Here is a 13,331-nt window from a genome sequence, read left to right as displayed (position 1 = left end):
TGATAGCTAATGCATATAACTTAGTGTTATTCATTTACTCACTATGATTCGTTTCTGTTATTGTGTCATATATGAGACTTTTTAACTTCTATCTTTATTATGAGAACCTTTTTTGTCCAAGGGATACATCAATGCTTTTACTATCTTCATGAATTCTTTGTTGTTCAACAAGATATACTTGCGACTTACACTACTACTACAGATTGTGTACAGTATCTTTATCTGAATATGAAAAGGTGTGACACACTAAAACATTTTGATGTGGTTGTCAGGTTACAAAAATATATATGGAGTCCTGAGTCCGCTTACATCTCAAATTCGTGTGTCATCAAATGATTATATTAACATTTCAGTGTGATTGTCAGTGGACATAGTGTGAATTGTCCCTGAGTTGGCTGCACCTAAGGCGTGCGTTTCTATAGCTTGTTTCCTATTGCCAGATGGTTTCTACTCTCTTAAAGAACTGTAAATAACATCTTGTTAGCTTATCAAATGAACTACCACCAATGGCATACAGTTATGGGTGCTTACCTGCACAATGATATTTGTATATTTACTTTCTCTCTCTTTGCACTATTTGCAGTTGTTTGTTGTTTATGTATATGCACAACTGAAAGATTTCTTTTAGTCTCTTGGAGAACTATAAATATCTTTTTGTTACCCTATCAAATGAACGACTGTCACTGCCATGTGGAGATGAGTGCTTACACACACAAGATGATGCTGGTATACTATTTTTCTCAACTACATTGTACAGATTATCATATTCATATTATGTACATAATTTATGTAATCTTATGCTTAAGTTATGTATTCTAGAACTTTTATAAATCTTGTGAGTTTTCTCCTTGCCAACACGTCAGACCAGAATCACCCCACAAAATTCTTAAAAGTGAGGGTGCGGGTTATGAAAGTTGTACATTAATAGTTCTTTGCAAAGTTGACGATTTTGGTGTGGCACGCATACATAAACTCTGAGTCTGAAATATTATTATCATAAGTAGTAGCCATCAAACAGTTTTTGAGAGGAGTCGGAAGTGGTCACACACAGCCTGTGGTAGAGAGAAGCTGCATGCTGTGAGAGACTGCAGTCTGCTGTGATAGTGCTAGTAGCGCCTGAGGAGACTTTGGTATTAATTGAAGATTTTTAGTAGTTTGCCTTTTTGTTGCACATAGTTGTTGCTTGCTTGTGCACTGGAGGGATTTTGTCAGATTTGTGTATGCATACTTTGAGAGTAGTATTCGTTTCTTTGTTGCAGCCAGAGACGTCTTTATTGAATACAGATCTTGTAGAATAAATAAGGTCTGTGTAAAGGGTGTCAGTGTTTAAATAATCTATTTTGCAAATATAGTAAATTACAGTCCTCATTGGTCTCTTTCATTGTTTAAAAATTTAGGTGTAGTCGATCAAACCCTCCTCATTAAGAATCTCTTCATATAAAAAAATATGGCTATAGTTTTTACAATTACTATGACCACGCATGGCAACCTGAATGGATTGCAGTATTGCTTTTGAAATCTTTTTAACATGTTGCTGATCATGCAATTGCAGCGGCAAGGTGTCCTTTGCATATAGGAGCATTGCAGAACAGTTGTTAGGAGTTGTTAGAGAATCTTTTAAAACTCATGTTCAGACAATTGAGAAGTGATTTCTTAATGATTTGTAGGAAGAGTAATTTGTTTCTGTTTCAGTTTGTTCTCTATCAGAATTCTATTATGATTAGAGCTGTCTCGCCACATAATTCCGTATGTCTTTCAGTGGGACCAATGATAATTACACATAATCATGAGTCTAAACAAAAGTAGATTATATTTGGGGTCACAAGCGAACTCTTACAATGAGACACTTTATATACAAATAACCATAAAAATAAAAACTTAAATTTTAGATAAAACAAAAGGCAATTATGTGCATGTAAAAGGATATTATTGTATACCATGTGGTTATAATAAAACTTTCCCTATTCATCATGTTATAACACGGAAACTAATTGATTTACAAGTACAACACTTGGTAGCAATAATTCCAGCGTATGGGGTGCATGATTTCCATGCATCACAACACTACTGTCAATTTCCAACTGTTGTTGTTGTTGTTGTCTTCAGTCCTGAGACTGGTTTGATGCAGCTCTCCATGCTACTCTATCCTGTGCAAGCTTCTTCATCTCCCTGTACCTTCTGCAACATACATCATTCTCAATCTGCTTAGTGTATTCATTTCTTAGTCTCCCTCTACGACATTTACCCTCCACGCTGCACTCCAGTACTAAATTGGTGATCCCTTGATGCCTCAGAAGATGTCCTACCAACCGATCCCTTCTTCTGGTCAAGTTGTGCCACAAACTCCTCTTCTCCCCAGTCAAATTCAATACTTCCTCATTAGTTATGTGATCTACCCATCTAATCTTCAGCATTCTTCTGTAGCACCACATTTCGAAAGCTTCTATTCTCTTCTTGTCCAAACTATTTATCGTCCATGTTTCACTTCCATACATGGCCACACTCCACACAAATATTTTCAGGAATGACTTCCTGACACTTAAATCTATACTTGATGTTAACAAATTTCTCTTCTTCAGAAACGTTTTCCTTGCCATTGCCAGTCTACATTTTATATCCTCTCTACTTCGACCATCATCAGTTACTTTGCTCCCCAAATATCAAAACTCTTTTACTACTTTAAGTGTCTCATTTCCTAATCTAATTCCCTCAGCATCACCCGATTTAATTTGACTACATTCCATTATCCTCGTTTTGCTTTTGTTGATGTTCATCTTATATCCTCCTTTCAAGACACTGTCCATTCCATTCAACTGCTCTTCCAAGTCCTTTGCCGTCTCTGACAGAATTACAATGTCATCGGCCAAACTCAAAGTTTTTACTTCTTCTCTATGAATTTTAATACGTACTCCCAATTTTTCTTTTGTTTCCTTTACTGCTTGCTCAATATACAGATTGAATAACATCGGGGAGAGGCTACAACCCTGTCTCACTCCTTTCCCAACCACTGCTTCCCTTTCATGCCCCTCGACTCTTATGACCGCCATCTGGTTTCTGTACAAATTGTAAATAGCCTTGCACTTCCTGTATTTTACCCTGTCACCTTTAGAATTTGAAAGAGAGTATTCCAGTCAACATTGTCAAAAGCTTTCTCTAAGTCTACAAATGCTAGAAACGTGGGTTTCCCTTTCCTTAATCTTTCTTCTAAGATAAGTCGTAAGGTCAACATTGCCTCACATGTCCCATCATTTTTACGGAATCCAAACTGATCCTCCCCGAGGTCCGCATCTACCAGTTTTTCCATTCGTCTGTAAAGAATTCGTGTTAGTATTTTGCAGCTGTGACTTATTAAACTGATAGTTCGGTAATTTTCACATCTGTCAGCACCTGCTTTCTTTGGGATTGGAATTATTATATTCTTCTTGAAGTCTGAGGGTATATCGCCCGTCTCATACATCTTGCTCACCAGCTGGTAGAGTTTTGTCATGGCTGGCTCTCCCAAGGCCGTCAGTAGTTCTAATGGAATGTTGTCTACTCCGGGGGCCTTGTTTCCACTCAGGTCTTTCAGTGCTCTGTCAAACTCTCAACTTTCTGACAAAGATTAAAGTTGACAAGCACTGGCCCTGGACCATCCTATGGACAGATGAATCTCCTTTCTCTGAATGGTCAGGTGAACACAAAGAATTGTCGAGTGTGGGGATCTTCACGTTCTGTCACGTGCATGAAGTTCCTCTGTATGGTGAATGTGTCACTATGTGGTGTGGCTTCACAGCAACTTTCATTATTGGCTCATTCTTTTTTTAGCAGATGGTGCTCAAGGACCAAAGAGGTGCAGTGTGATTAGCAAGTACAGCTGTGATATGCTCTGCCAAAGTCTCCAACCCCCCCTCCCCCTACAGGACAGATTTTTGGTTGTGGGGCTATCTGGAGGACAGGAGTTAGCAGGGGAACATTGACTGCATCTGGTGGCGTCATCTTTAATTCAGGGGTCAGGGCATGGACAGCAGCAACCTGATGATTGACAATTCTCATTGTTTGGGTGGACCGTCTGCTTCCAGCCTGGGCAGTCTGGGAGCAAATGCATTCGATTGCAGTTTGTATATACAGATGGAAGCTGGAACTTAGTACATTCTAGTAATGCTCTTTTCATTAGTTTATTTGGGGCCAAAAATAATTAATTTCCTTAATAGTATTGTATTTATTTAAAGAGATGAATGATATACTACATGTAAGTGTGAAAAGAATGAGCAAATGAAAATTAGAAAAGAATAATTAACATGTAAAATAATTTTTTCCCATATGAACTTCAATGGAAGCTACATCAATGCCATCATCTGACAGAAGTATGAACCGAGTTAGTTTCACTAATACAGAGGCACTGCTGTATGTAGTCTAACATATGGAAGATGCAACTACTGTACTGTTTGCTTCATATAACATGCATTAGCTGTACTGTTTGAAACATAATAGAAACTGAGTCTGTGAAAATTTGTTTTTGTCATTTATTTTTTTATTTTTAGACATAATAGAATTTTTGTTGTATTTGTGGATAGGACTTTTACCTCTGAATAGCCTCTACCCACAACACATGGAAGTACATTGGGTTGCATAATTCATACAGAAAGGGGAAAAAAACTTTTTTGTTAATTTCTCGACCAAATATTAACAGAATCTAAAAATCCGAAGTCCAAACATAATCTATATCACAAGAACTATCTGAATGAATAATGAAAAAATAGGTATCAGCCATTTACTGGCATACCAAATTTTTCAGTTTTTATTTATTCTATCTTAAAATTTTTCAGAAAGGTATATAAGTATGAAATCAACACTTCTGTAAGTAATTTTAAATTTTTTGTTCATTTATGTAATTAAAAAGTTTCAACTGAAATTCTGTCTTTTGAATTGAATGTCAAATTTCCTTTACCACAGATTTCTACTTACATAAGTGTGTCATCCAGAATGTTATCATTAAAAGTTGCAACTAATTACATTTCGTGTGTGGCTAATACATTTATTCTTTTAGAGATATTTATCACATAGATAGAATAATGTCCAAAAAACTGAATGGGCTTACATTAACATCACTATTCAATTGTGTAGTTTTCTTAAAATCTAGGAATGTATCATATGCTTTTAGATAATTGTTTTCTGGACCTACATTCCATATATCTTGATGAAAAATTTCATTTCTTCTATTTTTATATAGATATTCTGTAATTTTACATGATTGAATAAAGAAGAGTCAGTTACCTGACTATTTTATGTTTTCCTCTGGAAAATAAACAAATTGTAATAAGGTATACCAAATTCTGCACAGTTATAGAAATTTGTAATATTTACCTCAGAATTTCTCATGTACCTATCCCATCAATCCCTACAGTTTGTGGTCCAAAGAAAGATATGGGAATTTTTGGATATTTTAATCTTTTTTGTTGTAGTTCAAACGAATATTCCAGTTCAAATTTAACCATGGGAATACAGAATTCCATTGATTCTATTACAACTTTACCTTCCTTTGCATTTGTGGTTGCATATTCCACTTTGGCTTGATTATGGTCAATTTACTGAAGAACAACATCTCCAGCAGTTGACTACAAGTAAAAGTTACAGTTAACTCTCCTTCCGACATCTTTATAATGTTTAAAAAATGTGTCAGATAATTCTAGTGGATAAACTACTTCATTTTCCTCACTATTTATCTTTCTGTTATTGAGGGTATGATCTTCTATGGTCAAGTCATTGGTTGTAGTCGAAGTCAATCGAGTACAGGCCAGTGAAAAAATAAATGGGTATTCCATTCTAGACAAATTATTGTTTCCTTTCTTTATGGTGTTAGCATTGAACTGTTTTGCAACATAATTATTAATTGATTTTTTATTGATTTTACATCATAAGTTTGATAATTTGATTCTGATCAATCGCAATTAGCTATAACAATTCTAAAGTTCATGTATAAGTGCACATGATTAGGAATCAATCAACCATCTTCAATAGTTACATTAATCTCTGCATTCTTGTTGAGGAGATGTACATTTGTTAAGTCTTCTCATACACAGGGAATGATTATAACTGATAACTCCTGACCTTCTTCATGATTTATTAAGTATAAAATTAAGACAGTGCTAAAATAACTGTTACAGTAGCAACATTAAAGTCATTTGAATTAACATTTTCATCAGTTATAGTTATTTCTAATTCGTCTATGGGATTAAAATGGGGAATATATACAGGATGATGTGATACACGAATTATTTATCCCAGAAGAGTTATTCAATCTAATAATCAGGAAAGGTGTATATCCATATGATTACATGGACTCTTGTAAAAAACATTTGAAGGATAGCAGCTTCCACCAAAAGAAGGAAAAAACTACAATCATGCACAACTGTCTGGAAAAAATTTAATATAAAATTTTTGTGAATACTATGATCTGTATCTAAAAGCAGACGTTTTGTTACTGACTGTTGTGACTGAAAATTTTAGAAAAACTTATATAAAAGCATCGATTTATATCCAACTTGGTATTTTACTGCATCTGGTTTACCATAGGATGCATAGTTAAATATGACTTAACAAGCAATAGAATTTTTACATGATTCTGATCGATTTTTGTGGTTGAAAAACGAATAAGAAGTGGTGCAGCACAGTGTTGTAAAAGACATGTAAAAGTAAATATTAAACATATGAAAGATGACAACATAAAAAAGATATTGAATTATTTAGCATATTTAGATGCAGACATTTTACATGGTTATGCTATGAGACAATATTATATGATGGATATGAATGGGGTGCATCAAGTAATTTTGATTGTACAAAAAGAAACTATATTTCAGATAATGCTAAAATTGGATATATTTTCTAAGTAGATCTAGAATATCCAAAAGAATTACACAATTTACATTAAGATTCGCCACTCGCTCCTGAAAATGAAATTGTACTTACTGCTAGAGAAGGCACATCGTTAACTACTCTGGGAAACAAAAATAATTGTGTCGACCACTATAGAAATCTTCAACAGTATCTGTCTAAGAATGAAAATAAGGAAAATACACAGAATCTTAAGATTCAATCAATCAGAATGCTTGAAGAAATATATAGAGTTAAACAGAGAAATGAAAATGAAAGCAAAGAATTTTTTGAGAAAGATTTTTACAAGTCAATGAATAATTCAGTGTTTGGCATGACAATACCAAATATATACAAAACATGGTGGATATAAAAAATTTAGTCTGAGATGTTCCTAAATGTGATAAATTTAAAGTGAGAGCGATATTTAATGAATATCTTGTGGCTGTTCGTATGAATAAGACAAAAATTACATTTAATAAACCCATGTATGTTGGAATGAGTATAGTTCATTTATCTAAAAAACCGTTATATGATTTTTTACTATAGAACCAAAATATGGAGCAACTATTGTTTTGCTTTCAAGATACAATTACATTTACAATATACAGACTAAAGGTTTCTATGAAGATATGAAATAATTGATTACTTTCTTATGACTAATTATGCAACAGATAATATTTATGGTATTCACAAGTAAACAAAAAAGTTTTAGAAAAAAATGAAAGATGAATTTAATGAAAAATAATAGAATTTTGTGGGTTAAGTGCAAAAATATATGCTTATGAAATTGGTAATAAAATAGAGAAAAATCTTAAGGTCTTAAGAAATGTATTTTTAGAAACAGAAGAAGCTTAGAAGATTGTAAAGATTATTTATTCAAGAGTATAGAATAATACAGGACGATGAATTTGATTTGAAGTGGAAAACATGAAAGCTATGCAGTTGACATAGACAAAAAAAGCACAGAGTTGTCATGATGAAAAAACATATCTATTGAAAAGTAAAATAAATGCTTTACTGTATGGACATTATTCATTATTATCATCTTCTGTACAGTTTCCACATTCATAATCATTATATTGTTTTAAAAATAAACACCTTAATTCATGTGTACTTCATTAATTCTACCTTTTCAAAAGTATAAACCCCTGTAGAATTTTGGTTGTTTTAAGAGTCAAATTATAACATATCTAATTTAATAAGGAAAACATAAATAAAAAATTTCCTTATAAATTTAGACTCTGGATATAAAGAAAATCTTCTCTTTTCTAAGGTAAACATAAAATTCATGGCACATTCCTTATGCAAAAGAAATACATTTATTAGTAGATTTTTATTATACTCCTTGTCTTCAAATGCTCTAGTTATTGAATGAGAAACTTTTAAAAATAATGAATAGCTTTCAATACTATTTTGTAATAGTTTTGGTAAGTTATTTATTGGCAAATTGTAATTTGCTATTTTTTTGCATTCATAAAAAGGAGATAATCTGACATTTATATTTCTTTCCATGTTTCTGTATCACTTTACTCATAACTAACAAATCTTTATAAATTAACTTTAATACATCCAAATACTCAGTATGATCCTCATTTCTCAAATATTCTATAGTTAAAGATGGTTTAAAATATTCTTTGCAGATATTATATTCAACTTGTTCCTCTCTTGATTTATTATTTCTTTCAACGAAACAGTTAAAATTAAATTCATTCCACACATTAGTGACATTGACAAGATTAAAAATTTATAGAGTTACTACATTTTAATCTATATAAATGGAACTGTTTTTGAGGAATCTCAGTAACACAAGCAGTTCTAATTCTTTTAGAAAGGTTAGTGAGTTATAAATCAATGAATCATATTACATTACAGGTTGTGAATATTTGAATACTACACATGGAGAAAAAATATGAATAGAGCTTGATAACAAATTTAAAATTATTTTACCAAACGGATATTATGAATTAACTAGTGGTTACAATTTTCAGTTTTTGAAGGTGTATGTATTATACTGAAATGAAAAGGAATGAGGTTGCTTAATAATACTGAGTTTTATAATCTTGAATTTTTACTCTGAATATGACTGTGCATTACTTTACTTCAAAATCTACTTCTTAAATACGAATATGGTTCAGGCTACATTATTTTCTGTCATGTTTGTGTGCCTTATTGTACAGTTCTGTCAAGTTACGTATTATGGTGTTGTATCTTCTTCCAAAAGGATTCATTTACGTGTTAAAAGTTATTGAGCTTTCTGTACAGGTAAATGGTGTAGTACATTTACATTTTCTCTCTTGCACCACTTGTTAGCAATGGAAGTGAAAATTGGGATGTGGTATTTTGCTATGCTTTAGCAAATTGATGTAGCCTTCTAGCCCATGACCTCTATGCTGAAAAATATTGTCACACCAAAGTACCCTGTAATAAGCTGTTCGCCAGACTTTTTCAGCATCTGAGGAACATACGTACCTTGGAGAACCGACAGTTGAAGCCCCCACACAGTCCGCAGATGTAAACCCCCAATTAACCAAGAAAGAGGGCGTCAGACCAATTCTGAATCCTCGTATGGCCAGGCATACTTGGAGACAGATTAATGGGGCCATACGTGCAACCACATGGTCACATTACCTGGACTTTTTCATTAACGTATTACCTACTTTGCTGAAGGCTGTGCCACTGCTGCAACGAGTAAAAATGTGTTCATACATGATGGCGCACCAGCATTCTTTGGTCACAATGCGTACGACCATCTGATGCAGACATTTAAAGACCACTACATTGGTGGAGGGGGCTCTCACACCTTTACCTGCTCGTTCCCCATGCCTCAATCCCCTAGACTAGGTTGTGGGCACTTGAAGGAAATGGTCTATGCCACGCCAATCAACGATGTGCGGACAGTATTGGGTCGCATCTTCAGTGCGTGCCAGTAGGTACAATAAGAATAGGGTATACTTCAAAGGGCGTGTCATACCTTACACCAGAAGGCAGAAGGGTGAACTGTCATAAATGGACGCCATGTTGAACACTTCATGTAAACACATGTTTATCGCAGAAAGTATGCATTTTCAGACCCATGTATATTGGACTGGCATTTCTTGTTTCGGTGAGTACTGCCACATCTCAAAGTATTCGGCTCTTTTTTGAGCACTCTGTATATATAGCTTTAACTTTTTTCCCCCAGGACAGTTGTTAACGTGAATGCTACATGATTATTCATTTTTCTAGTTTCTTTCTTCTTTTTCTTTTCCAAAACCTCTTCTTCATTCTTTGGATGTGTTTCTGCTTCCTTTGGACTGTCCATACTGTACAGTGTGTTTTCTCAAAAATTTTGAGACACTCACTTTCAGAGAACCAATTAATAACACACCTTTAACAGTTTCTTCTATCGTTTTTTCTCTCTCAAAAGGAGAATTGTCTGCAAAAGTCACCGGTTCTGCTTAAGAATAAGGGGAGATCATTCAAATAGATAAAGAACTTATTTCCTCGCCGTTTTTTTTTAATGTATCTGAATTTCGTGCTTTACCTGCAAACTGAGTTTCAAACATTCTTAGATTGTACAAAGTTTGCAATACCTCCAGCTCCTTCTGCAGATTTCATGTAGTCCACGTTCCACTTTCATATGATTCTGTGCTCCTGGCGTACATCTGTAGGAACTTCCAAAACGTATTATTATATATGTTGCTGTAAGCTGCCCTGTAAAGTGTATACTGTGCACTCTTGTTTGATTGTCAGATCATTATCGGGAAATTTCCCACCTTAAGTAACTTTTGTTCTATTTTTAGAGCATGCTAAAGAAATTTGATGATAACATTAAGGAAATTATCGAATTATACGTCTTACGCAGTCTACTGCTGATGAGACAAGAAAAGCCCAATGTATTGGGCGAAAGATGCGACTGCTGATGAGACAAGAAAAGCCCAATCTATTGGGCGAAAGATGCGACACTTCTGGTGCGTCTGGAAATTCGTGGAAACCCCGATTCACTGTGTCTCCAGAGGTCCCTGTGTTGCCGTTCTCCGTGATATGAACTTACTGCCTTGAGCACAATTAATTACTAAATCTAATTTCTTCTGTTATTTGGATTAAAGCCCACTGGGACAAGGCAAGCTCTAGAAAACTTAAATGGCTTTTCATAACTATTTGTGACTCTGTTAGCTATAAAATTCAGTGCCTGGGAACGTAAAACATTCAGTCTTAGTCGCGTGTCTGTGACGTAGTGAAAGATTTTGGAGAGACATCTAATTGGTAGATGGAACATGTCAATGTTTGTTGCACTGTTGCATTGAAATATTTTTAAAATTGGCAGTATATTGAGGGACAAGCTTTCACATCATGTCTTTACGTTGAAACGCTTTTCGTTCCAAAGTTGACTTAAGGGCCGAGATTTTGTAACAAGGATTACTTCAGGGAGTGGGGAGTACAAAACATTCACCTGAACCTTAGGATAGCACCAGGAATCTTCTACAGACATCCTAAAAACAGCACCGATTTCGGGATTTCATCTGTGTCCTATCTAATAATCTCTGTGTTGATGCTGTAATTTTTCAAGTCCACATTGTATTTTTCCTTATAGCCGAGCAAAATATCTTTCAGCTCATGTAAAATAACTATACTGCATGCTACGATTTTTGGGTCACAGTCCGATCATCACGGCAAATGTAATTATGTGAGAAAGGAAATAAAACATCAGAGTTCATAGTTTTTAAAAGAAGGATCTTGTAGCTTAGGATGTGGCCTTATGGTGGGATAAGGGTCTTCGAAACGTGAAGACTAGAATTAAGTTGTTTCAATTGTGACTGAGCTGTATTTGGTTCAAAGCTAACATTTCACTCACTACACGGTTTTAACATTGCTATACTAAAACAAGAAAATTAAAACATTTATTGATTTCTAATTTGTGTACAAATTAAGTATATTCACCATAGTACTTCATCTCAAGGTTTCCTGGAACATGCATTCAGATTTGAATGTCTGGCGAGCAGAAGATTTTCGCCATAGTTGAAAAAATGGATCGTTAGCATAATCGAAATATTTCGGTGTGGTATCACAGACAGACCCCAAAACATCTCAAGATTTGGTGCAGTGACAGTTCCGCTAGCAGTGTTTTGTGCGAACTCGTTTCCTGATGAACGCAGAGAGTGTTCAAAGTTTCCTGTCATATGTGTGGCTATGCTTCGATAAAAAGTTGATGTCTCTGTGAGTGGCGTGGTAGGGCCCAGCTGTAAGACAGTCACAGTTCTTTCTCTGGCGCCACATACTCGCTATGTTGCCTTATTTCTACGGCTTTTGGAGAAGTCGCCGTAATTCTGTTGCCCCTGCAGAAGGGAAGAAATAAATACTTGTTTTATTAGTATCCCTGCTCAGCTTCAAGACAAGATGATCAAGGATCACATGTGTTTACAGCAGGACAGAGCTTCAACAAACTTTGCTATTTAGATGCGTGAGATCATAGAGCAACTTCGGGCCCACTGTACTAGATGTGGTACAGCAACACTTCCATCCCCACTGAAACGGCCACCTTCAAGCCCAGAACTTACCATGCAAGGCAGGTCATTATGATGGAAGAACCATTTCCTTTAGGCTCAACGTCAATACAAGATTAGTGAAGTATTGCGCAAAAATGTCTAGTAATCCTTCCAAAGCATAGCTCCTGGGATGCTCCACAAGGTGTCAAAAAGCACATGGAAACTCATAGATCACTGCGTAAGGCACGAAACTGCGCGTACGGATGAACTGGATATATAATCCTCGTATGTAAGTACTCCAATATACAGATAGCGTTTAACCAAGAGTTAGGTAGAAGCAATCACTACATCTGCTGCTCCAACTGCTATAACCACCACTGCCCTCTCCAGTTTAGTCTGCAAGTTCACGTTCTATTTCACTTTCAGTGCCCGCATAACTACCGACTCCTTGAGCATGTGGCGTATACCAGCTGGCCATCTATTAGCCTCAAAGTTAATTTAATGGATCGTACTGTATATGTCGGATGTGATACTGTGAACGATCGTCAGCGGAAGAGAGTCTGAAATCTGGAGCTGCGGCAGATGTACGTCGGGTCTAGATATTGCTGGTACATGGTTGGGGTGAATGAAGTGTCCCTGGTGAAAGCTTCACAGTGTCACACGGATCACTTGGCTGCGATGATGCTGCGACGCAACTGTTGGTAATCAATGGACGGCAACTCCCAGACTCTGTACTCAAGAAGGTCTGCTGCAAGTCGAGGTAGTAGCTACGCACCATCATCCAGAAACACACGGTCACAGCTGCAACAGAAGACAACAGAGTCAAGGTAGCAACACTTTACATTCTTCTGTGATGATTGTGTCGATCTGACTCATAACTGGATTACACAAAGCTGTTTTCAGTTCTTCCATTTGTCTTATTAAATCTTTCCAAGTGGATCTTTCAGTTCAGGAAAAAGACAACAGTACTGGGACACGTAATCTTCATTCACACAGTTTCAACAACAGAGA

At 35.4% G+C, this 13,331-nt stretch overlaps 1 protein-coding gene across 1 annotated transcript in view; it reads right to left on the bottom strand.

The window, feature by feature from the left end:
- Nucleotides 1-8,170: 8,170 nt before the first annotated feature.
- The window catches only part of LOC126292062 (uncharacterized), a 53,251-nt gene continuing 48,090 nt past the window's right edge, over nucleotides 8,171-13,331 (bottom strand). Inside the window, exon 6 of the mRNA XM_049985866.1 lies at nucleotides 8,171-13,121. Within this exon, the coding sequence (XP_049841823.1) occupies nucleotides 12,916-13,121 (206 nt within the window). The 3' untranslated portion in view covers nucleotides 8,171-12,915. The remainder of the gene's footprint in view (nucleotides 13,122-13,331) is intronic.

The sequence above is a fragment of the Schistocerca gregaria genome, chromosome 9 (assembly GCF_023897955.1).
Source record: "Schistocerca gregaria isolate iqSchGreg1 chromosome 9, iqSchGreg1.2, whole genome shotgun sequence".
Taxonomy (NCBI): Eukaryota; Metazoa; Arthropoda; class Insecta; order Orthoptera; family Acrididae; genus Schistocerca; species Schistocerca gregaria.
The sequence above is the reverse complement of the archived record's forward strand: the minus strand, read 5'-3'. Positions and strand labels throughout refer to the sequence as shown.